Genomic DNA, 26468 nt, shown 5'->3' with positions numbered 1-26468 from the left:
TGTGGGCTAGTTCCTATCCCTGACCCCATTTGGATGAAAACCTAGGCCAGTCTCAATAACTGTTCTCAACCCTTTCAGACAAAGACAAGCCCCCTTGGTCTCTTCTGTCTGCTAAATCAGTCTCAGTTCAGTCATTAGTGTGACGGCTGTAAGGTAAAAATGAAAATATCAGTCTACATTTTTCTTCCCCATCTGGGGCCTCTCATAAACAAGGCACATACAATGGGAAATGGGGATCTTCTTTCTTTTTCCACATGGCACTTCTTTCTCTCCTTTCCCAATCCCAACGACATTTATGATTCCTGTAAAGTTACAGTGTAGGGCATATAGGACAGGTAAGGTGGCCAGAAAGTTTTTATATAACCAGTACTGTTCTGAACTGGGCTGTGAACTCTCTGATCTTAGCACGTGTTGAAAGCTGCCTCCCATCTCTTTGGAGGTCTTTTCATGGCTTCTTGGAGGTCCTTCCCCTCCTGTACCTCTGCCCTGTCTTCCTTGAGCATCTCCTATCTACAGTTGCATAGCCACAGAGGAATGCATCTCTTATTTAGCTGGTTACTTCCTCAGCTTCTAGACATCCAGCAATGCGCTTCCTCTCTACAGCCCAACACACTCATTAGATAGGACCTAGGAAAAACAAACAGAAACCCTTGCTAGCTCACTCTAGCCTGCCGTCCACATGTAATACAGGAGAAACACTCAGGTATTGTTTTGCCCTAAGGAACTCTAGACCTCCAGGCTAGTCCCAGCCCTGCAGCTCTGTCTCACTTCTCCATCACAGCAGCTAGCCAGCCTTAGTCACTCAGCCTTCATGGTTCCCAGATGTCACCAAGCACCAGGTGCCTGCATCCCCAAGCTGTAGGGGCATTCTATAAGTGGTCCACTAAAGTCCCTTCAACTTGGCTAGAAGTGAAGGACAGGCATCTCTCTAATCTCCTTTTAGGGAGGGTGTGGTGAGAGATACAACCCACAGCACACTGATTCCCACCGTTTTTCTCTGCCTCTCCAGTCTCCTTTTTCAGGCTAGAGGTGGGTAATCCACTAATAGTAGCAAAACTGGTTTTCAGAACCTCCCTTTCAAGTCCTGCGCAATGGTCTGGAATCTCACTTTGGAATGTGGTATCTGCTGAGTTGGCTCTTCAGCCTAAACAGGATGAAATTAATTCCATTTGTTTAACCTCCTCTTCCCTTAGCGTCGAAGTGTGGTGGTTTATTTTATTCTGGTGTTATTTCTGAAGCTTCGTGTTGTTCTTCCCATGGTTACTCTCTTAAGAAGAGAACTTTCTTTAACTTCATGAATATTCTCATAAACTGTCATGTGCTACATAATCTCAAATTGGTCCTCTTGAGGGCAAGAATAGAGACAGTTACATTGCACCATTTGTGAGAATTATGTTCCGAAGTAAGCCCATAGGCAAAATCAGGTATACTCCACTTACCTTTGAAAAGTCCATAGGAAGTCTAATTTGCTCTTCCTCAATATGTCAAGCCCAGCTGGGTTTTCTGCTTGTGTTAGAAGATACAGCTCTTTCTTTAATTAAGCACCAGATGAAGTAGCAGGCTTGCATTTAGGGTCCACATTGCATCTGAATAAATTGTGTATGCATGTGTTCATGTGCCATTGAACACTAATTTGTATGTGTATCTTCAAACTTTAGAATTATTCCAAGTAAGCAAGATAGTAATACCATCAGGGGCACGTGAGAACTGAAACCAAAGGAGTGAACCTTCACATAAGCCATTTTGCACTCACTCTAGGGCCATTTTCCTTGTGGAGGAAACAAATATCGTTCCATTTGACTAAGTCAAAGGTTCATGGGATGCATCTCCACATGCTCTAGCACAAGAGGTCAGGACTTTTGTGGAATGTGCTGATTCCCTGCACAGATGAGCAGTCCCAGTGGAGCAGAGCATGGTAACTGTCTAGAGTTGGTCAGTTTAGGGAATGGCTTTCTGAGTTCTTGCTCTTCTAGATATTTTGTCCAATAGCCTGAGTTTGTTTATTGACTATCCAGGAGTCAGGTCCCCCAAGAAACTGTGCCTCTTTTTAGGTCCCCTGCCTGCGCTTCACTTACCTTCTCCCGGAGAATGTCTGACTCACCATCAGCAACAACCTGTACTCTCCTCTGACCTCATGTCCCTTTGAGGATGCAGATAGATATCTCATTTTTATCTCATGTGTCACCCAACATTTTCATGAGCATGAACTTGTGATGATAGGGCTGCTCTCTACAGACATCACATGTTCAGCATCATGTGACTGAGAGGAGGGAGGAGGATGCATGTTGTTGTCATAAGCAATCATTGTGGAAACAGTGTTTTCAGATTTACCACCAAAGGATGGTTGTCCAATGACAAGATTATCTTCCTTGAAATCAGCTTCAGAGGTTGAGTTTATAAACAACAGCAACCAAATGTTAATTTTCCTTCATAGCTCCTTTGAAAACCGACTTCCACAAATCTTTCTAATCTCATTCATGCCTTAACCTGAACTATCTCTCTTGAGGGACCAAAGTTCACAAACTTACCTCCTAATGTGTAAAATCACTCTTCCTTATCTAAGGCATATCCTTGGTAAATTCCAAGGATAAAGACTTTATTTTCCTAAAAATACTCATTGGAGCATTTTATGCCTTGGGCATATTTCTTCTTGTCCTGACCTTTGAAAACGGAAAGATGCAATTTAGTAAGCTCCTCACATATTTTATCCTTTAACTCCACAGTGCTTTTTAAGAAATGAAACAATGAAAGGTCGGGTATGACTTCTACTCCAGCTTTGTCTCTTGGTGACCATTTAACTCTGAGCAATCATTTATCCAGCTTGTGCCTCAGTTTCCTCTCCTATTAAATGACACTATAATCTCATCTGCCCTTCAGAGAGATAATGTGAGGACTGAAGGCTGCATGTATATAAAATCAACTATCTGTTACAAAGCACAACGTTTAACAAAGCTCTTTTAACCACCATTATGTGGATTTTGTAACAGATAAATAATAATCAAAATTATGACCCTATAACACCATAAAATTATCTCTAAATCATAAAAGATTATATTCACTGTAATTTCAGTATTGAATGCTTCTATTGCTTTCTAATTAATTTGGTCAGCCATATACGGCATTATATGCTCTCAATTAATACAAATATTTAACTTAATATAATATATAAATCATTACTTAATCCATTCATTAAACACTTACTAAGGACCTACTGTGTGCCAACAGCTGCACCAGGAAATGGGTATTCATTCAGTGATACAAAGTTGACCATACTAGATATTTAGATTTATAATTCATGAAACACCTTGTATCTTTCAGAATACAAGCTAAATATTGCCTTATGAGTGAAAAATACTACTTTAGTACCTTCAGTAAGGGTAATCCTGAGGGTCTCGCCACAAGCTTTGTGGCAGTTCTTTGGCCTTCTCAAAAGGTTTTTCCAATTTTTGGTCCTAGGCTATTTTCTGCATTGTAGGGGTGAAAGGATTCTGAACTCTAGAGAGAGTCAATGTTAATCACATATGACCATGTGAATACCCATTACCATTCTAAACTCCACTTTTGTGTTTCAGGCTTATGGCTGGCTACATGAGGACACAGGACCAGAATCTGACCCAGTAGTCATCGTGAGATTTCTAGGAACAACAGACATGAGTTCTGACCTTAGGACTCTCCTTCTAAGTGTTTGTGAACAATTGGCAGTTAACTACCGGTGTCTGGTTCAAAGCTACCCTAAGAAGATCCATGATCTCTGTGACTTATTTATAAATCTTCTGAATGAGTCTTCACTGCAGAGACCTCTAGTCATAATATTCGATGCACTAGAGCAGCTCTCAGAGAACGATGATGCCAGAAAGCTCTGGTGGCTTCCAGCTCACCTGCCCCGCTTTGTCCGGATAGTCCTTTCCACACTGCCCAACAAACATGGGATCCTGCAAAAACTAAGGTGCCTTATCCATGAAGAAGACAACTACATTGAGCTGATTCCCCGAGACAGGAAGATGTGCAGCCAGGTTCTCAAACACCAGCTGCTGCGTGTCAAGAGGAAGGTCACGTCAGGCCAGCAGATTTATGTGAACAATGCATTCTCCAAGTGCACACTGCCAATGTTTGTGAACCTGACCTTCAGGGAGGTGAGACATTGGAGATCTCACAAAGACGTCGATGAATCCTCCCTCTCTGTCACCGTTCATGAAAGCATAGAGCAGTTATTCTGGTCCTTGGAGAAGAAGTGTGGTCAGAAACTGGTCTCTAGGGCTCTTGGTTACATCACCATGGCCAAAATGGGTCTGAGTGAAATGGAACTGGAGGATGTGTTAGCCCTGGACAACAGTGTAATGAGTGAGCTCAATGAAAACACCAGACCCAGCAATCCCCTGAGAGTACCTTATTTGTATATTGCAAGGCTCAAGGAGGGTCTCAGTGGATACTTAATAGAAAGACACGTGAAAAATGTCACACTCCTGGTCTGGGCCAACAGACACCTGCAGCTCATAGCCCAGAAGCTATATCTGCAGGATGACAATGACCTGCGTGAAATGCACACCATCCTAGCAGATTATTTCCTGGGAGTCTGGTCAGGGGGCAGGAGGAAAACTTTCTGCCTCGAGGACCCCTACTTGAATGGCTGCCTTGACTTGGAGAGCAGAAGCTTGCTGGAGGAAGAAAAGCACTTCATAGAACAGGCTTCCTTTGACAGGCAGGCTCCAGACCAGCCCTGGGTTTTCCAGTGTAATCCGCTGGAACCTGACATCTTTTTCGTCAATCATCGGAAAATGTCTGAGCTTTTGCACCACTTGACGAGGTGTGGAAAAACCGATGACCTGCTTTACGGCATCATCATGAACTTCAGCTGGCTTTATACCATGATCAAAATTGGCCAGTTTGATAAAGTGCTTTCAGACATCGAGCTGGCTTACAACTACTCGCAAGAGAAGGAGCTGAAGTTCCTGGCCAGCACCCTCCGCAGCATCAAAAACAAGGTCATTGCATTTCCTGGCTCCCTTTCCGCAGAGCTTCAGCAAAGACTGCTGCCTGTTGTAAGCTCCCTGCCCAAACTTAGACATCTTCTTTTAGAGTGTGACAAAGATGGGCCCAAATATTGCTCCATTGTACCATTGCATTCATCCATGGATGTGACATACAGCCCAGAGCGTCTCCCCTTATCATCCAGTCACCTGCATGTCACAGAGATCCTGCCCACCTGTAACCCTAGTACTGTCCTCACAGCTTTAGAAAATGGTTCCATCAGTACCTGGGATGTAGAGACTCGACAGCTACTCAGGCAAATCACCACAGCCCAGTCTGTCATCCTGGGCATGAAACTCACCAGTGATGAAAAGTACCTTGTGGTGGCTACAACCAATAACACCTTGTTGATTTATGACAACGTCAATTCTTGTCTTCTGTCCGAAGTAGAAATCAAGGGGACCAAGCATGGAAGTAGCGCCACCTACATCAATGGTTTTACGCTGTCCGCCAACCACGCCCTTGCATGGCTCGAAGCCAGCAAAGATGTCACTGTCATTGATCTGCTATATGGATGGCCGCTTTACCAGTTCCACTGCTGGTACGAAGTGACATGTGTCCAGTGCTCTCTGGATGGTCTGTATGCTTTCTGTGGCCAATACCTGAACACAACCACCATATTTCATTTAGGGAGTGGGGAAAAGTTATGTACAGTGACATCGGAATTTTCAGGTGGATTTGTGAAGTTTCTTCTTATCTTGGACACGGCTCAAGAAATGGTCATGGTAGACAGTGAAGGAAGTCTTTCTGTTTGGAATACTGAGGACATCTCCAGCCCCCAGCTGACTGATGACTTTGATTGCCGAAGAGAAGACAGTGAGGTGGTCAGCATTGAACTTTCAGAAGACCAAAGTGCAGTTCTGATCTGTAAAGCCCTCAGCATTGAGCTCTTAGATACTGGTCTGTGGAAGGTGGCTGAAAAGTTCAGAGCCAAGCACAACGATCGCTTTATATCTGCCGTGCTGTCTAAAAATGGAGACTGCATCATCGCCACCATGGAAAATACCTCCGCTGTGTTTTTTTGGAGGCGGGACACAGGACAGTGTATGGCAAGCTTGCAGGAAATCTCAGGTTCCATTGTTAAGTTAGTGAAATCCAGTCACCACAATATGCTACTGTCTTTATCAACCAGCGGTGTTCTTTCCATTTGGGACATAGATATAATCACAGCTATGTCCAACATAGATAAGACTGGAAAACCCATCCAAAGTTTGTTGTTGCCTGCTAGAGGGGAAATCATTTACTCCCTGGATGGATCCGATTGTGTTCATAAGTGGAACTTCAGCAGTGGCTTCATCGAAGCAGTATTCAAGCATGAAGGAATAGTTGAACACTGTGTGCTAACATCCACTGGAGATATAATGGTGACATCAGATGACAAAAGCAGCCAGTACGTCTGGCACACCAACAGTGGTGAAAACCTTTTTCGAATTAATGGGCAGAGAATATCTCAGCTGCTGATTACACACAATGACCAGTTTGTGGTCTCGCTCTGTGAGGAAAATGCCTCCAGGGTTTGGCGGCTCGCCACAGGCCACAGGGTCTGCAACATTCTGACCACTCTGCAGAATGCCTTTATTACCACCGCAAATACCTTCGTGGTGGGAATGACTAAAAGCAAAGTGTTGGCTGTCAGTCTTTGGACAGGAAGTATCACCAAGAAATTTTGCTGTGAAGATGGGACCACCATTGTGAATTTTAAATTAATCCCTGACTGTCCTGACATCATCGTGTTTATCACATCGGCTGAGACTGTGAACATCTGGAGTCTGACGGATGAAGTGATCTGTCGGCGTGTGCAACTTCCAAACAACTTCCTGAAAAATCTGGAGGATTTTGAAATTTCTCCCAATGGAAAGCTAGGCATTATATCCAGGGGAGATGAAAACATCAACGTGCTAGATTTACACAGTGGTAAATTGCGGGTGGTTCACGCCTCTGGGATCATCTGGCGGCAGAGGTTGTCTCGAGATGGTCGCTACCTGGTATACATTTGTTTCCGAAATGGGGAGGAGGAGGATGAAAATGGAGCAATATTCAGTTTAATTGTAATGAGACTGGCAGATGGCAAAAATATCGGTGCTTGTTCCCTTTACAAAACACCAACTTTCCTTGCACTCTCTCAGAGGCACCTGAACATCATCGTGGGATTTGATGATGGGAGTATAGGGATATACACGGTAGTAGACCGAGTCGATGCTGCACTGAAAATTAAAATTGCCACTTCAAATAGCAGACAGATTTTCAACAACACAACACACACCTCTAGGCCAAAGTGTAACAGTTATTGTTTTAAAATATCTGTGGATTGCTTATGGAGAGAATCCACTGAGGTCTTTGCAAGAGACAGCCCTATCACAGTTAGCGACTCTACTGAGTCCAATGAAGCAACGCCCACCAAGAAACACAACTCTTGTTATGAGCGAGTGTGCTCAGCCCTAGAAGCCAGGGGCCACAGCTATGCCCCTGATAACTGACAAAATGTTTTCCAGCTAAGCAGAAATATATGATTTACGTACAGAAGAAAAAAAACAATGTGCCCCAAATGATAAACTATTCATTTCGTAAAAGACGGGAACAGCACTGGAATTCCAGTGTTTTATTAAGCTGTTCATGAAATGGGCAAGTAGGAGGCTGGTTTGGGGTGCAGTCTTTTTCTCAAAGTGTATCCAGGAATGTGGGAATTTCTAGTAGTAGCATTTAAAAGGTTACTTCATCTGAAAGGTAGAGTCTAAAAGTTTTTAAATTAGCTGTGTGGTGAGGCAGCATAATTCATCCCATTGGTTAACATGAGAGAACCTAGAGTTATATACAGATCTTTGGAACGAGAATTAGTTCTACAAAAATCAGTTGAAATCACGAAGACAAAGAGCTGCTTGACTTCAAATGATTGTGTGATAAGTAAACACAGCCTTAATCTCTTTACATTTTACAGTCCTGACAACTGTGTACACCTAGTCTGCAGTGAATGGTCTAAAGGTGCAAAATCATGTAACAAAAATACCTAAGTGTATTCCCAGTTTCCCAAGAGATCTGACCTGAAATGTGAGTGTGGACTGGACTGGGACAAGAACTAACTACCACTGTCATAGGGCTACTGAACAAGGAGAGTCAGTCTTTATTAAATACAATTGCAACAGTTGCATGCAAGGGTTTCTGTATAACAGAGTACACGATTTTCAAACTGTTTCTTTCCTGGGTTGCAAAAGAACACATTTACTAAGAAACACCAATCTTTTCGCATCTTTTTGAAATGCATATTTGTGCTGGGTGTAAAGAAGAATTACTGGAAGGGCATTACAAATCTGGTCAAAACACCTGTCCATTTCTATCATTGTACTAACAAAAGTCTGTACTATTTGGTCAGTTGTATGGATGCATAAATTATTCCCTAAATTCTGGCAGTCAGTCTTAATAGAAAGTAAGCTTTCTCAACATGCCATCTCCGAGATACTGATGACATTTGCCTTACTCACATTCCTTCTCTTTCCTGTGAAAGATGCAGATAGATGACCAAATACTCTGGGACAAACTGAATATGCCTGTCTTTGTGCTAAAATATTTCATAAACCTTAAGGGTTTCCAAAGGTTCTTTATTGTCCTTGTTTGTAATCACTTTCTTACTTCTATACACCGTCTGTATGCTTCTTTATCTGTTACTCTTTCTGCTTGAGGACTCTTCTGAGCCTTTTATAGTCTTACCCATTTCACAGCAGAAGCTATGAAATGGTATTAAATATTTTTTAAAACTACTTCACCTGTTTAAAAGAAAACATGACATCTCAAAAGGTGAAGGTGATAGTTCTTTCTTCCATATCCTCCTCATGGCACGTCCTTGGATAACTTTTCAGAAGGTATCCGCAGTTTTGCTTTAGTTTAGTTTTCTTAGAAAGTGGAGACATAACACTTTACTAGAATAATGAACAAGGAACTGATTTGCTTTAGGGCCTGCTCTCCCATAAACTCATTGTGTATTCCTAGACAGGTCTTTAACCTCATCAGTGTGTTGTTTTTGTGATGTGCAAAAAAAAGGTAGTGATAGTTTCTGCTGTAGCCCTCCTAGGGACACTGGGAAGCAGTGTAATAAAAACTTCAGCAACATTGTGATTATTGATGCTAATGGGAAAAATAAACTGATCTAACCCACAGAGAACCCAAGTCAATGATATTTCCCTTTGGTAAGCAGTTTAACATGTAAGCATTCAAAGACGTGATTCAGATAAAAATACCCAGCTCCATAGTGAAAGACTTTTTTTAGTATGTTACTTCTGGTTAGCTACTAGCCAGGGAGGTGGTAGCCCAGAGAAGGCTACTCACATATACAGAGCACCTGGAATTGATTATATGAGTCTGTGCTTTTGAGCTCTTTAGGCAACACATTCTCATTCCTGTCATTATCAGTTGAACCTTCATGCCACACATTTCTAAGAATTAAATGCCCAGATGGATTAAATGTAGTATGTGAATGTTCTACGTAAAAGCCAATAGAGTATACAAGTGACTTGAATGATTTTTCCTAACTTGTTTGCAACTGATAGCTCATATTGAATGTTTTTATGTAAACTTTGTATTGTTGGGAAGAATTACCCAATCAGAGATTTATATTTTCATAAATGTTACATTTAGTTAAATTTTGTTACAGAGTTGTTACACTAGAAAATTATTTCAGTCTTCAAACAATATACAGTCTTGTGTATGTATTATTTGTATGAATAAAAGATAAACTACTTAGATTGGCATGCTGTTTGTTTTTCTCCCCCATTTTTGGCAGATGTGATTAGAGACCTTCAGTAATAATAATAATAATAGTTCATGTTTACTGAGTGTTTATGTTAAACCATGCACTATACTTAGAGCTTTGTATGTAGTTAGCCATTTAATCTTCACAACAGCCCTGTGAAGTAGGTCCTGTTTGTATTCTAAATTTATAGTTAAGGAAACCTAGAAACAGGGGTCCAGGAAAAATAGATGAACAAAACTTCAGTGCACTCTCAATGTCTTTTTCCTTAACTCACAGTCCATCAAAATAGAGCATTTAGTATCCAGTAGGCACGTAGCGATCAATAATGACCTACAAGATATTTTCCAACTTGCAGGTGGGAGACAGGCTTGGCTCTGAAGATCACTGGAGGTTGCTCAGTTTTTTCAGGTATCCAGAAAGAGTTGATGAATTCATTCATCAAATATGTATTTGGTCACACATTTTGCCAGAAACACAAAGGTAAATAAAATAGCTCATGCCTTCTAGGATTTAGGTTTTAACAGGAAAACAGGTAGGAACAAATCGGTGTGTAAGTGCAGGGGCAATGTGTTCCCTCTGAAGATGGGGAGGAAGAAGGAGAAGGATGATGACTGAGGAGTCGTCTCGCTCATAAATTCCCTTTGGTGAAAGAATAGGACCAAAGGGAGCCTTCCCATATGCCCTGTCTTCCATCTCTTGTTTCTTGAATCTGCGAATCCACACATGCACCAAAAAATATTTTTAGGAAATAAACAGAACAGTATTGGTGAGTTTCGGTGATAATGCATAGGAAATAATTAGATGAAATCTTGTATCTGGTTGTCATAATTGTTCTCAGAGAAACTTTAAGGTTTTAAGAAAATAAGAAATTATCATTCTGATTTATTGCCTGCATCATGTGGCTGAGACTAACGTGCAATTTACCACCGCTGAAAATGATTCCATTACTCACAAAGGGTAATATCCTTTAGGTTGAAAAGGTTAAACCCCACTCCTTTCAGTTCTCAAAGAAAATGTAGAGACGTTAATAAATATTTGCAAAAAAGCATTTCAAATAAATAGAGTTTGTTTAAATATCTTCTTTCCTAGAGTCAAGAACACAACAAATACTGTATGTTTGCTATGCCCGATGCATTATGCCCTGGAATGATTTCAAAAGTCATGCATGACTCCTGCCACACAAAACCCTACAGTCTAAAACAGACACAGCTAAACCAGATGAGACTGATTTCAAAGTTTGTAAGAGTGAAAGCCAGGTACTGAGGATATACTACAGAGGAGCAATTAATTCAACCTGAGTACAAAAAGGTTGGCCCAGAGGACGTGTAGCTGAAGCTAGAAGAATAATTAGGATTTAGCTGTCAATACCAGAAAACATTTCAGGTAAAGGAAGCTGCATGAGCAAAAATGGGGAGTTGAATCATATTTCAGCCGACTTCAAATGCTGTTGGGATTTCAGACTTTATTCAGTAGTCAATAGTGTTACCAAAAGCCAGGGGCTCAGCCTAGGTAGGTCCTGTTTCTCGCTGCCCAGAAAGCCAATCGTTAAGGCAATGAGTGTTGTCAGGGAAGAAAGCTTTATTATGGATGATATTAGCCAGAGGGACAGGAGACAAGACTCAAATCTGAATCTCCCCTGGCTAAAGTTAGGGTTTATGTGGGGGAAGAAAACAGGCGGGGCAAGGAAGAAGAGCTGATTAACAGGCAGCAGGTGTCTAGCATCTCACTGTAACCTCCTATAGGAAAACAGAAATTAGCGAGGGTTGAAGAAGAGGAATTGGTCAACAGGCAGCAGGTGTAAGTTTCCCAAGCTTCAGCGCTATCAGCATTTGGCTTGTTGGAAAATTGGGCTGGTCTCAACAGGAAGCTAGGAAAAAGTGTTGGGGAAGGGCAGTTTCTTTGTCAGATGGTTTTCAGATGTAAGAGACCAGAAGCTGGGAGACCAGTAAAGACATGTCAATGATCTAAGTTAGAATATGTTAGAACCCGGTCTTAGAAGAGTGACAGTGAGACTGCTTAGAGGCAACTCAAGATTAATTTCAGGGTTAATGGATAGAGGTAGTTGATGAAGGGGAGAGAAAACTCAAATAATTCCAGTTCCAGTTGAAATTGAGTAGATAGAATTACAAATGTAAAGTGAACAGGGATGAAAATGAGGAAAATCATAAAATAAACTTGCACCTAGAGAGTTTAAGGGTAAGACATCCATCTAGCCAATTAGAAATATGCAACCTATCCCATGGAGAAATCTGAGATAAAAAGAACCCACTCTGTTGTTTCTTTCTCAGGTGCCCTTATTACAGTGCCTAATATGGTGTGGGGAGGTTTTTGCTTATAACATAAACTGATACCATAATCTTTTTAAATGTTGTTTCTCTTTTCCAACTATTTGACAAATTTGGAACCATGTTGATAAATCCACTCAAATAAATTAGCTTTTCTATCTTTCATAACTCATTGGCTGGGAACAATCTACCTGCCAATAAAAACATGAGCACACCTAAAAAATGAAATGAATCATGGTGTTTTCATCCTGCCATGCATCAAGAAACCATAGGCTTTGCTTCCATAGGTTTTGCAAGAGCCGCCTCAGATCTCAATCTGGCATTCCAAGAGAGCTGCAGGAAGCACAGATTACAGTTTGTATGGACACACGGAGGGGTCAGTTTCAGGGTATCAACATGACAAATTACATAATACTGGTAATTAAGGGATACAAATAAAAGCTGCACCTCTGATTTTATAGAATGCCAACCCGCACTATTTAATAGAGGAGGGGAACTTCACCAGCTACTTGTGTATATTCAGAGCAATGGTTCTCAAACTGGAGTGGGTACCACTTGCTAAAACAGATTTCTTCACCCTCTCTCCCCAACTATTTCTGAATCAATACGTCTGGGCTGGGGCCTAAGAATTTGAATTTTTACTACATTCCCTCAGATTATGCCAATGCTATTAGTCTAGGAATGGTAAACTTTAAAACCCAAGACAGGCTGGGCGCGGTGGTTCAGCTTGCAATCGCATTTTGGGAGGCCGAGGAGGGCGGATCGCTTGAGCTCAAGAGTTCAAGACCAGCCTGGGCAAGTTAGGGAGAGCCCACTCCCATCCTAGTCTTTAAAAAAAAAAAAAAAAATAGCTAAGCATGGTGGGCTGGTGGGCATGTGCCTGTAGTCCCAGGCATTCCAGAGGCTGAGGTGGGAGGATCCCTTGATCCCCAGAGGAGGAGGTTGCAGTGAGCCGAGATGGCACCGCTGCCCTCCAGCCTGCGTGTCAGTCAGACCCTGTCTCAAATAATAAATAAATACCCAAGACAAATACCAACGCCTTTTTGGACAGATAACCTACCTGATAAATGTTTCAATATCCTGTAGACACCAATTATGTGTCGACTTTATTGGACATGAATGCCGTTCATTGTGACAAAGGATGTAAAACCACATACAATTTCCGGCAACAATCTACCACTTTACAGCGTGCAATCCCAGCGCTGCAAAATTAGAAGGATTCAAAAAATGGAGTCTTCAAATTTTCAAAAGCCTGGCGAATGTCAGGTGAATGTGGCTGGAATCGTTAAAGTAGATACACTGAAAACCCAAGGACACAATGTCCATCCTTAGATAATACTCTGTCCAGCTCTCTCTCCAATATCCTGTTTTATTCTCTCGCTGGAGGAGTTGAAGAGAGAAGAGGGTAAGCTAGGTGGCGCAGTTGCTTAACACATTTTTTATTTATTTTTTTTATTTTTTGGCAAGCCCAGCATTTGCTTTGGAGCACAGGTGAAAAGAATGTCCAGTCCTTAAGCAGAGTTCTAGGGTAAAGGAACCAGTTCTCCATCCACTTAGAAATACGGATTGTAACAGCTACGAATGTGGAGCTCAGGAGATTGGATGCAGTGTTGTGGCCAAGGTCCTAAGACCTCAGGAAAAGAAAGGGATGGTGGAGGAGTGGGGGAGGAGGGGACAGGGAACCATGAGTTCACTGAACTCCCACTGTGGCCTTTAGGGTGCAGGCGAGTGTGTACAACTTCCCGGGCTATTATCGTGGTGATGTCGCCCCGACTGTTTCTTGGTCCATGTAGCTCCTACAGGGCTGGCGAGGAAGCTCACAGCTGGTCTAGGCGGCGAATGCCAGAAATGAGGAAGAAACCGAAAAACGCATGTTCGCGAGGTTTGGGAGTACACATCTATCTGCCAGAGTGCATTAGTTTATCCCCTACTCCAGTCCCAGATCCCAGGAAGCTCCCTTCTCTCCAGCGCAGCACTGAAGTAGGCACCACGGAGTGTCCCGGGATGGCAGTGGGCTGGCATGGTCGTTCGCGTTCCGAGGTCAACAAGCGCTTGGATTTTCTGCTTCCGTGCGCCCGGGACAGCAGCCCCGGCCCCGGAGACGTCGAACGTCGGACTCCAGGGGTTCGAGCCCTGGCCCCGCCGCATCCTCCAGGCGCGCAGGTAAAGGGTTACGCGTGTCGGGGAGGCTCGCCTGCGGCCCGGGCCACGTGACACGCGGGCCCAATGACCGCGCCGGGGCGGCCGCTGCGAGCTCGGCGGGCTCCCGGCAGCGCGGAGCTGCTGGCGTTACCCGGCGCGGCCGCCTGAGGCCGGCGAAGCCATGGGCGCCGCGACCCCGCCGCCGCCGCCGTCCGACCCCAGGTAGGGACCGTCCCCGTCCCGCGCGCGCGAGGAGGGTTTGAGTCCTGAGGAACTTGGCTTTAGGGCGCGCTTTCCCCCACTTCTCTCCGTGGTGCCTACTTTTAATTTTAATTTCTTGATTTGCTTTTGCCCTGAAAAAAAAAAAAAAATTACAGAATAGAGAGACGCAGTTCGGAGTTTGATGACTTTGGGAAGAGTCTCGTAACTCAACAAAGGGGCTGTAAAAGGGGCAAAACTGGAGTAGGAGGAGGCGGACTTTTACAGATTCCCAAACTAAACACCAAGGCGTTTGTAAAGCTTGGCGTCTGATTGGTTATGTGAAACATTTTTGCTTTTAAATCCCTAATTAATGAACTTTCAACGGTGCATGCGAACTTGAAAAACTGCAAGAGATTTTCCCTTAGCTCTCCCTCCCCCATTTTTAAGCATTTTTTTTTTTTAATAAAAAGGAAATGGAATGTGACCTCTGCTGTTTCTTTGAAATGTCCTTGGATCTCGGGATTTGCCCCCCCCCCAGGGGTGCTGGCAGCCTGGGCGGTGGGTAGGGGTGGGGAAAGAGGTCATGGTGCCAGGAGGCCGCACATAGTGAAAAAGAGGGTGCCAGGTGCAAACAGTTAAATAGTCACAAACTGTTTGCTAAATATTTAATCATTAGGCAAGCATCTCCGAGGTTGATTACTTGGGTTGCATTGACGTTGGCAGCCCTGATGAGGCGAGATTTTCACAAAGCACCGCTAAATAATTTTCCAGTGATAAAAGGCAAGAATCAATGCTTTTTACCCCAGCACGGCAATTAGCCTTAAAAATTAAAAAAAAATTTAAAAATTTTAAAAAACTCCTTCGGATGACTTAGTACATTTTATGTTACTTTCCATGGTGGCAGAGATATTTGCCCCATGATAGATATTTGCCCTGTGAATTTAGAGGAAGTCTGTGCTCCAGAGGTGGTTCAAATCATTGAAGAATAGAGGTTTATTTTCTTACTGTCACTATTCATGGGAAATATTACTGATGATCCGTCTCGCCCAGGTTTGTGGGTGTCCGTGGTGATTGCAATCAAGCAATCTCTTGTGAGGAATAATACCTGGAGAAAAGATGAGAAGCATTTGAGAGTTGAATGACAAATAAATGGAAAGGGGTTACTGCTATTAAACGTAATAGAGTCTATATTTGCTGCCTACCCCTCCCCACCCCATTTAATCCTTCAGTTAATACTATTTGAAGAAGGATAAGACAGATGTTAAAGGCCATAGACCACCTTACTGGTCCCAGCTGGGAAACACTGTCAGGAGGCAGATAATTGAAACAAGATACATAACTGAAACAATTTGAAGCTTAAAGTTAAGTTCCAGAGTTATTTCTATTTCCATAAAGTGTGAAGAGTGCCTCAGTCACTGATGAACAGATGCTGAGACAGCAAGGGAAAGTGTGCTTACTTCTCTTCTCAGCCCACTCTGTGTCCATCCTCTGATCCTGCTCCATCATTTATTCAGCACGTGTGATCCTGGTCCTCAATGGCTCCAGAGATTTAGATATATAATGATACCTAAAGAGAAATAGAGCCGATTCTCTAAAGAGAATAGAAATCTTTGCTGTGCTTCAAAGAGCTTTTTGCATATCTGGGATTGAAGACAAAAACTTGCATACTAACATGTTCTATTATCCTAAATGTGGAATGACTCCCTTGACTTCCCACCCAGACCCTCTCCGAGCCTGGACACACAACCTGGTTAAGCTCCAGCCAGAATCCAGTTGCAGCCTACGGGCAGGGCACAGGTAGGGCAGGGCACAGGTAGGACCGGCCTCTCTCCTCCTAGAACAACCCGCTCTTGGTGCCCAGAAGCCCATTCACTGTGTTTCTTGGAATAGACTTCAGTTTCCAAATAATTGGATAGCTGCCTCCGGGTAGCTGGATTTCCTCTCACTAGACTGTGTTTCACATTCCTCTAGTTACACAATTTTTCTGATAACCCTGAATCTTGGGATCTTTTAGAGTCTTGGTTAAATAGTAACTAATTACCTATGTCCTGCTTTTCTTTCTTGGTCATTAGACAGATTTTCTTTCTGGTTGTTCTTTTTGGTCATTAGACAGATTACATGCTTACAGAGAGACTTTCTAGGTGTGTAGAAAAGAAGAGTTGGGAAAAGTCAAAGGGGTCATCCTAGGGGAAGCAGACTTGGAGTCTTCCACCTATGTGCAGGTCAGATGGGTCACTCATTTGTGGCCTTTCTAGAGAGCCTGTCTTAACCCATGAGCCATCCTGTGGCTCTCATTGTAGAGACACAGAATGGCTCATTCCTTACTCTGCTGTTTAAGAGAATAAACTGTAGGCCAGGTGCAGTGGCGAATGCCTGTAATCCTAACACTTTGGGAGGCCTAGGTGGGCAGATCACAAGATCAGGAGATCGAGACCATCCTGGCCAACATGATGAAACCCCATCTCTGCTAAAAATACAAAAATTACCTGGGCATGGTGGCATGCATCTGTAGTCCCAGCTACTTGGGAGGCTGAGGCAGGAGAATCACTTGAATCCAAGAGGTGGAGGTTGCAGTGAGCCGAGCTTCCACCACTGCATTCCCGCCTGGTGACAGAGCGAGAATCCATCTCGAAAAAAAAAAAAAAGAGAATAAACTGAAAATGAAATCGTTCATCTACTTGCGCTGTTTTTGCCTGAGAATATCATAGTCCCACAGAGGCTAGTTAAAATCTTCAGGACTGTAGCTTATCAAATAATCTTTTCCTAAAGCATACTTAAAACACCAAACCAATGAATATGTATCCGAAGCAGAACATTAAGACTCAAAATGCTGACTCAGTGCTGTCAGTCATTGTAGACAGAGGTCCCTGAGCTACTATGAATATGAACAAATGACAAAAGGCATCTTGTATCCAGACTTCATCAGAAGTGGCGAATCCTGTTTTGTTCTGTGTGCAAGTGGTTCTCCAAAAGTAAATGAAACCCTGACCTGGCCTCAGAGACATCATGTGTGTAGACCCAGAGACACCAGACAACCGATGAGGTTCTGAGGACACAGTCCTTGTCTTCAGAGATCCTAATATCTTGGAAGAAACAGTTGAAGGATTTTAAGCAGAGCATATCTCTATTTTAGCGAGTTCATGCAGGCTGCCATGAGAATGAAACAGAAAAGAGACAAGCGAGACAAAAGGCAGCTGCAGCAAAAATCCACATTAGAAGAGAGAAAGAAGTGAATTGATTCTAAAGATATTTAAGGAAGCATTGGTATTTAAGATTTTAACTGTAAGAACCTGTTAGGTGACTTGAAATCTCTGACGTCAATTTACATGTCATTTCAAAATACATTTTCTCCAGGTAGATAAATGTAAGCTACATTTCACTGCAATGTTCTTCATGTGGATTCTAGTTCCTCTAGGACTTCTCATGGTTTTTAATCACAGAAAAAAGTTTCTAGTAAATAGTTGGCCAATTACATTTCACATTTTCAACAACCTAGTGCTTCTTTCTGCTGACTGAACTACATAAATCTGAAGGCAAAGCTAAGGTAAACTGTTGCCATCATATACACATTCTCTGATTTAGCTTAACTCCTTCTGGGAGTAAAAACACCCCAACATTTTATTCTTTAACACTAGTGGAACTGGACAGTAGAGTAGCCTTTCTTTTTTATTGTTTTTAGTTGACCACAACGTGGCCTGCTACGTATCACAGAGAAGATGGTATTTGTAAGAGTATCAATGACATGAGAGAGGCTATACATAATGCCTGTATGACAACAGAAGTCACCTTGGTTATTGACTCATTGCCACATGCATAGCTTTTTAATACAATGTGTATTTGGATATATTCTAAATTTATTAATTCGCTTGATCACTAGTTGCAGAGTAGATGTCTACACACAGGCGTTTTAAAATTTGATTTTGGTGTTCTTTTCCCTCATTTGATCACTGGGTATCATATATATCTTAGTTATTAATGTGTAGTAAATACAAATATTTGATTCTATATAGCTGTAAAATAGTGTCCCTTTTATTTGGCCAGATTGTCAACAACCTTAGGCCTCCGGAATATTTATTGTGACCTAGAAATGCATAAAAGAAGTCTACCTTTACCTTCAAATTGTTGGTAAGAGCCACATACTTAAGATTCTTACTAGAACTTATTTGGCATTATTTCATTTCTGATTCCTAATGAGCTTGGCTACCCGGGTTCCTGGTCCATAGCAAGGAGATCCACTTTATTGTTTTAACATACAGCTCTTAAGATAAGTATAAAATGTGGTTACAGCCAACTGCTAGGCAGCAAAGACAATACAATGAAGGTGGTCTGTGATTAAACCCTAAGTCTACAAGAAAAACGTTGAATAGTGTTCAAAACTATGTTAGAAAGGAATAAGTACTACATTTTGGTAAAAAGGACTCTTGATCTTTTTTTAGAGCCGGAAAATAACTTTAAAAATTTCTTGATTTAACCACTTTAATTATAGATGATGAAACAACCTCAAAGAGATTAAATGATTTGTCCAAAGTCACGCAGCTGCCCATTGGAAAAGCTGCTGGAACCAGAATCTCAGAGTCCCAGTTCCTGGTTTAGTCATCTTCCCACTTCTGACTAAAAAGCACAAATGTTAGTACTATGAAAAACTCATTTTCTGTTATTTTCCAAAATGTAGCCACTGCTTATTGAGAAATTACTTATATATTCAGCATCAGTTATCTATTGCTGCATAACAAATCACCGCAAACATAATGGCTTAAAATAACCACCGTTTATTGAGCTTGGGCTTCTGTAGATAAGCAGTTTGGGTGGGCTTGGCTGGGCAAATTACTGTCTTTTCCAGGTTCCTTCATGCATCTGTGGTCACTAAGGCAGCTCTCAGTATTGGTAGACCATCAGCCACATCATGTGGGGACCAACTGAGCCTCCTGTCTTTCATGATTTAGCAGGCTAGCCTGGGTTCATCACATGTTGGCTCAGCTTGGTTGCAGGAGAGAATGGAAGCAAGGCCTAGGTTCAAGTGACCCAACTTACTTCTACTCCAGTCTATTTCAAAAGCAACTCAAGAAGCCAGCTCAGATTCAAGGGGTGGAGAAATAGACCCCACTTTCTAATGGGAGGGGCTGCAGAGTTACATTAGAAAATGGCATGAATTCAGGGAGGGATGGAGAATCATGGCCTTTTTCACAATTTATCATATACACCTTGCACCTTACATAACTTTTCTAACTTAATTCTCACAATAGCACTAAAGATTAAGGCAGAAATCCTGTTTTACAAGTGAAGAAACTGAGAACCAGCTGTGTTAGTCTGGATTAGGCACGACAGATGGTGAGTGATAAATACAACACTGGGATGGGTGTGTCTAACTCCAAAGCCTTTGCCCAGAACCACGATGGAACCCTGCCTCTCTGCATTTTGCTGCAGTGAAGGGTGATGGTATTACTAACTATCGTAGAGCTCAGAGTCTTGCATGGGAAAAAAGACTAACTTTAGTAAAACTTCTGGATGTATATGCTAAGAGAAATAATATCAAACATGATTATGCCCTCAAGGAACATATGGTCTCATTTATATATTTATATATGATTTTTATATATTTATATATTTATATATATTTATATATGATTGCATGTATATACATGTTAGTTAACCAATAAGATTCCAAGTAAAGAGAAATAATACTGGATAATCAGAGAAGCTTAATAGAGGATGAAGTGATGAGTTTGGAGAGACTGGAGAAAGCCCTATTTGAAAATAGTATCTGTTAATATCTCAAAAGATTCTCACATCATTTATATAAAATAAGTAATATTCCCATTATATGAGGGAAGTTATTTGCCCTAAGTCACACAATAAAACCTAATCAAGACGACATTTAAACCCATGTCCATGTATCTCAAAAAACTACTACCCTTCTATTTTTTTCCACTAAGCCAGTAAGCTTTGCTACTCAAAGTGGGGTCCATGGACCAGCAGCATCATAACCACCTGGGAGCTTGTTGGAAATGCAGTGTTGTGACTCCACCTCCAGGCTACTGAATCAGAACTTGCATTTTAACAGGATCCCCCAGATGATTTCATAAGCACAGTAAAGGCTGAGCTCTGCACTAAAGGGAGCTTGGGGAAATGACTTGCATGAGATAGGTGAAGGATGGTGGAAGAGCTTGCTTTCTTTTTTTTTTTTTTTTTTTAAGTTCCAGGATACATGGGCAGAATGTGCAGCTTTTTTATGTGGGTAAATGTGCCATGGTGGTTTGCTGCACCTGCCAACCCATCACCTAGGTATTAAGCTCTGCATGCATTAGCTATTTATCCTGATGCTCTCCCTCCCCCTACCCTTTCTACAGGCCCTGGTGTGTGTTGTTCCCCTCCCTGTGTCCATGTGTTCTCATTGTTCAGCTCCCACTTAAGAGTGAGAACATGTGGTGTTTGGTTTTCTGCTCTTGTGTTAGTTTGCTGAGGATGATGACTTCCAGCTTTATCCATGTCCCTACAGAGGACATGATCACACTCCTTTTATATGGCTGTATAGTATCCTATGGTATATTATGTACCACGTTTTCTTTATCCAGCCTGTCATTGATGGGCATTTGGGTTGATTTCATGTCTTTGCTATTGTGAATAGTGCTGCAATAAACATCCACAAGCATGTATCTTTGTAATAGAATAATTTATATTCCTTTGGGCATATACCCAATAATGAAATTGCTGGGTTGAATGGTATTTCTGGTTCTAGATCCTTGAGGAATCATCACACTGTCTTCCGCAATGGTTGAACTAGTTTATATTCCTACCAACAGTGTAAATGTATTTCTATTTCTCTACAGCCTCACCAGCATCTATTGTTTCTTGACTTTTTAATAATTGCCATTCTGGCTGGTGTAAGATGGTATCTTATTGTGGTTTTGATTTGCATTTCTCTAATGATCAGTGATGATGAGCTTTTTTTCATATGTTTGCTGGCCACATAAATCTTTTCTTTTGAGAAGTTCATGTCCTTTGCCAACTTTTTGATGGGGTAGTTTTTTTCTTGTATATTTAAGTTCCTTGTAAATTCTAGATATTAGACCTTTGTCAGGTGGGTAGACTTCAAAAATTTTCTTCCGTTCTGTAGGTTGCTTGTTTGCTCTGATGATAGTTTCTTTTGATGTACAGAAGCTCTTTAGTTTAATTAGATCCCATTTGTCTATTTTGCCTTTTGTTGCAATTGTTTTTGATGATTTTGCCATAAAATCTTTGCCCATGCCTATGTGCTGAATGGTATTCCCTAGATTCTCTTCTGGGATTTTTATGGTTTTGGGTTTTACATTTAACTCTTTAATCCATCTTGAGTTAATTTATGTATAAGGTGTGAGGAAGGGGTCCAGTGGCTAGCCAGCTTTCTTGGCACCATTTATTAAATAGGTAATCCTCTTCCCATTGCTTGTTTTTGTCAGGTTTGTTGAAGATCAGATGGTTGTAGATATGTGATCTTATTTCTGAGGTCTCTATATCTATTTTGGTATCAGTACCGTGCTGCTTTGGTTACTGTAGCCTTGTAGTATAGTTTGAAGTCAGGTAGCATGATGTGTCCAGCTTTGTTCTTTATGCTTAGGATTGTCTTGGCTATATGGGCCTTTTTTGGTTCCATATAAATTTTAAATTCGTTTTTTCTAATTTTGTGAAGAATGTCAATGGTAGTTTGATGGGAATAGCATTGAATCTATAAATTACTTTTGGCAGTATGGCTATTTTCATGATATTGATTCTTTCTATCCATGAGGATGGAATTTTTTTCTATTTGTTTGTGTCCTCTCTTATTTCTTTAAGCAGTGATTTGCAGTTCTCCTTGAAGAGGTCCTTCATATGAGGGTGGATAAACTTTCTAGGCAGGTAGAACAGCAAAAGCTTGGATCCTGAGGCTGGAATCAATGCCACAAGTGTGAGAGCAAGTGGAGGGATTGCTAGACTAGAATAGGGGTGCATTTTTGGCAACAGAAGGAAGTCATGTGAGACTGATGGAATTGCTGTGGATCCTGATGAAGTCTGCTTTTTAGAAAAGTCAATCGGGCCGTACTGAGGCTGGCTTGGCACCAGTGACCCTGGTTGTGAGGCTTTGCTGTCATTTAGCTGTGCTTCGAAGAGAGCTCAGACCAAGGTGACAATGGAGGAAATAGAAAAGAAGGATGCAATCTGGTAGGCATTTCAAAGCATCTTCTGTGGAACTCAATGTCAGATTTTCTAAGGGAATAAAGAGAGAATGTGAAGATGATTCTGGACTGTCAAGTTCTGAACTCTGCCTCTCAACCTTCAGGTTTGGATGTTATCTTTGCAATTCTTTGCTACTGAAAAAGGGTGCTTTTTGGTGATTGTAGTTTTGTTGCTTGTTTGTTCAAAGGCGGCTTCCCCTATTCCTTTCAATTATAGCAGTTTTTCAACTTTTGCTAAGAGGTAATTCAAACACTAAAATTCCAAATCTGTACGCCCATGTAAATAGTGGGGACACTATTTTGGCAGGTAATTATTTGCAATGAAATAGTTCTTTACGTGGTTCTGTTTATTAGGCCTTCTCAACTACCCTGTGACGTCTATATAGGTAAGATTACGATGATCATTTTGCAATTAAGGACACAGACTTGAAGATATGACTCAACCAAAATTTGAACCCAGGTCTGCCGGCTCTAAGAACAATCCTGTATCTGTCCAACTAAAGCACTTTGCAGGTTTTTCATTTGGTCTTTGGAGGAGATTATCAAACTGATCAGTCTTTGGTTTACTTTGGTTTGACTTTTTTCATATACACTGTGCCAAATTCAGAAAGATGTTTCAAAGTCTATATTGGTGGCTTTGAAGTAATTATTTCATGGAAAATTCAAAATGCCTCATTAAAAACTGATTTCCTCCCCTGCCTGATTTTCTTATTTCATTGAATCCATATGTTGATCCCAATGACAACATACTACACTTCAAATTTCAAATGATCTGAGCAATTTTGCAGTTCTTTCCTTTAATTCTTTGAATAATGAAAAGATTTTGAAATTTTTTTTCAATTTAATTTTTAAGCCTGTTTCTTAAGCAGCTAAGCTGAGGCTTTAAAAATGTCCGTAGATGACAGAATCATGTCCTGGAAGGGGCCTTCAGTGGTCCAGACCCCTTGTTGTATGGATAAGAAAGCCAAGGACTAGAGAGAGAAAGGGACCTCTTCAAAAATACCCCATAAGTTGGAGGTAGTCATAGGGCTGAGTCCCATGTCTCTAACCCTCCTGACCTGTGCTTTTTCACTAAACTACTTCAAAGCAGTTCCTTTCCCTGTGGCAGTATCTCCCAGCCACTGGTAAGCAGTGTGGGGAAGCTGAAAGAGCTCACATTTTAAAGCTGCCATTACCTGGGTTTAAATCCTGGTTTGCTGGCTACCTGGCATGTGACAAATACATTTAATGCTACAGTCATTTCCAAAGAGAATCATAAAACAGAGTTAATTGGCTAGACCATCAAAATTGGGTCTACAATTTATCTACATTCTCTTTTAAACTTGATGGGACAAGTTTTATGATGCTTGTCAGGATTTGGTTTTGGCAAAGGAAGCCAAGAATTTTAGGAGTGGACATAGTAAAAACTGCAGAGATCCACTACAGCCCAGGCAGAGGCCTCACCAAGCCTGATCCCCCTGCTGTGAAATGAGTTCAGGTGCTACTGTTGAATGCTGATGCCACGCTTTCTCTGCTTGAAGATAAAACACAAGTATTTCCTGGTGCTGCAGCACAGGGCTAAGTTGTGGCACTGAGGAGGTGAGCCTGAAAACAAAGGCAGGCGGAGAAGTCACAGCTCACTGGTGTGAAGACAGCTAGCGAGCTGTTTTCTTCATACCCTCTGCCTTTGAATTTGCCTGGATTCAAAGATTTAATGGGGCAAAAGGAGTGTTGCTTTTATGTAACCAAAAAAGAAAAAAAAAGAAGCAGCTTTAGAGAATAAAATTACTGAAATGGCAACCTTTGACAGGTAATCATCCTTTAAGTGTTAACTAAACAAACAAGCAAAACAAGCTAACAAAAACTCGTGAATTCGTGGCTAGAGCACGTTGCAGGTCCCCTAATGGCAGGTATGACTAGGTGAGGCACAAGTACCCCCATGCCTGTAAGTCAGAAATCATCAGATTCATCCTCCCAAACACAGATGACAGCACCATATGCACATTTGTTCCCATTAAATCGCTACTCACCTCTGCAGGTGCTTAGCCTCTATTCAGTTTACGTGAGCCCTTTGGAAAGAAACTGGGTGTGGGGATTGTATTTTCTTCCATCACTAAGCCATTTGGCCCACCGTACTTCTTGAGTGAGTCTCAAAGGAGGAGAAGCTGTGGGCCATTTGGAGTCAGGCCTGGCTGCCCCAGGAGAGATTGTAATGAGAGCTGGACTCTCCTCAGGTTTGAATCTTGGCTCTGCCATTTGTTGTGGGACCTCAGGAATTTTACTTAATCTTCCTGGATTTCAGTTTCCTCATCTGTAAAACTGGGATGCTAACTACTTCCTCTAATGTGCATCTACCTAGCACGGTCCACCCTTAGTAAATATTTAAATAATCTGAGTCTCAGCCTCTCTGGCTTCCCATTTTCTCAAATGTGAAATAAATCTGAACTAGAGCAGGATGGGAGGTACAGGATGGAAAGAAAGAATGAGGGAGGGGCTCAAACTACACACATCTTCTCCCAGCTGCCCCCATCTTGACCTTAGATAAAAGCCACACGAAATAGCAAGAAGCTTTCAGGATTAGGATTAGGATTTCCCCTGAATTTCTAACTAGAGATGGAAATTTCCTCATTATAAAATTGTCTATTTAAATATCTGCCCAGGGATAGTTTTAAATGTTTCTAAAATACCTCAAACATGTAAAAAACGTATAATCAATTCCATGTTTGTATTAGCGTGAGGCAGAGAGGATGCCAAGGACTTAATTTGAGGAAAGGAAGCAACAGGGGAATTCGCAGAGAAAGCAGAACTTATTTACATGCTGAAATGATCATGCTATAAGTAGGGAGACTAAAGAAAGCTATAAAATGTGGAGAAATTAGAGCTCAAGAACGTGACCTTTTGTGGATTCTCAGTTCCATGAAGAGTTTTCAAAATAACAAAGTTGGCATGTATAGTATTTAAAAGAGAAGGCCGTGGCCTCACTTTTCATATTTAGTATATTCTCCATTCTTTATTTTGGGAATTGAAGTTTTGAAAAAAAAAAATTGTGAAATGTTCTTATACTGGAGGGCCCATTCCAATTAGTGAACCTAGTGCCACAAAAACCTTTTTTTTCTATTAATGTGTAGAATAAAATCCAAATGCCCTTTTATTGAACAAGTGTCTGTGGAGGCCAAGCACTGTGCTAGGTGGTGGGGAAACAAAGGTGAACAAAATGGACCTGGACGCACTCTTGCTGGGACACAGGCATCGATGCCATATCCATGCTGGTATGGACAGCTTCCCTGAGGAAGGGATGTCCAGCTAGGGTCCACAGGCTGAGTGGACTCTCACCTGGCAAAGGGAGCCCCAGAGAGGGGAGAGTCACTGGCTTGCTGTAACCTATCATGTTGATGCACAAGTGGGAATGCCTCTCACTATACTGTTTCTAGCTAGTCATACTCATAAAAAACTGATCTCACCAAGAAAAATTACTTCTAATATCCATTTTGCAGATTCACAAAGTTCTTTATGTTAAGTGGAAATAATGAAGCTAGCATACCTGTACAAGCCATCTCTACCTTCTGATGACATTCTTACTAACCATTTCTGAATATATTTTATATTCCTGTTGGGCAACTCATTTAATCTACATCCTAAAGCACAGATTAAAAACACACTCATAAGTTCCAAACTGTCTATGCTGACATAAGCAAATTGTGGGCAGTACAACCTTATAGTTGGTGGTCTTCATCTTAAGAATAGTGAGAAGCTCATCATCACTGGTCATTAGAGAAATGCAAATCAAAACCACATTGAGATATCATCTCACGCCAGTTAGAATGGCGATCATTTAAAAATCTGGAGACAACAGATGCTGGAGAGGATGTGGAGAAATAGGAACACTTTTATACTGTTGGTGGG

At 41.6% G+C, this 26468-nt stretch overlaps 2 protein-coding genes across 3 annotated transcripts in view; both read left to right on the top strand.

Moving 5' to 3' along the window:
* NWD2 (NACHT and WD repeat domain containing 2) overlaps nt 1–9759 on the top strand; it is a 200580-nt gene extending 190821 nt beyond the window's left edge. The window contains exon 7 of the mRNA XM_017527301.2: nt 3573–9759. Coding sequence (XP_017382790.1) covers nt 3573–7505 — 3933 coding nt within the window. The 3' untranslated portion in view covers nt 7506–9759. The remainder of the gene's footprint in view (nt 1–3572) is intronic.
* A 3850-nt stretch (nt 9760–13609) lies between these two features.
* The window catches only part of CUNH4orf19 (chromosome unknown C4orf19 homolog), a 116791-nt gene continuing 103932 nt past the window's right edge, over nt 13610–26468 (top strand). Inside the window, exons 1-2 of one of the 2 annotated variants that reach the window (XM_037738016.1) lie at nt 13610–13675; nt 13991–14217. The gene's annotated coding sequence lies outside the window, so the exon portion shown is untranslated. Of the gene's footprint in view, nt 13676–13990; nt 14218–14304; nt 14419–26468 lie in introns of those variants that run through there. The other variant, XM_017527298.2, reaches the window with a different exon arrangement.

This window comes from Cebus imitator, unplaced genomic scaffold (assembly GCF_001604975.1).
Source record: "Cebus imitator isolate Cc_AM_T3 unplaced genomic scaffold, Cebus_imitator-1.0 Scaffold47, whole genome shotgun sequence".
In the NCBI taxonomy this organism is placed as follows: domain Eukaryota; kingdom Metazoa; phylum Chordata; class Mammalia; order Primates; family Cebidae; genus Cebus; species Cebus imitator.
This window is presented reverse-complemented; position numbering and strand designations above follow the sequence as displayed.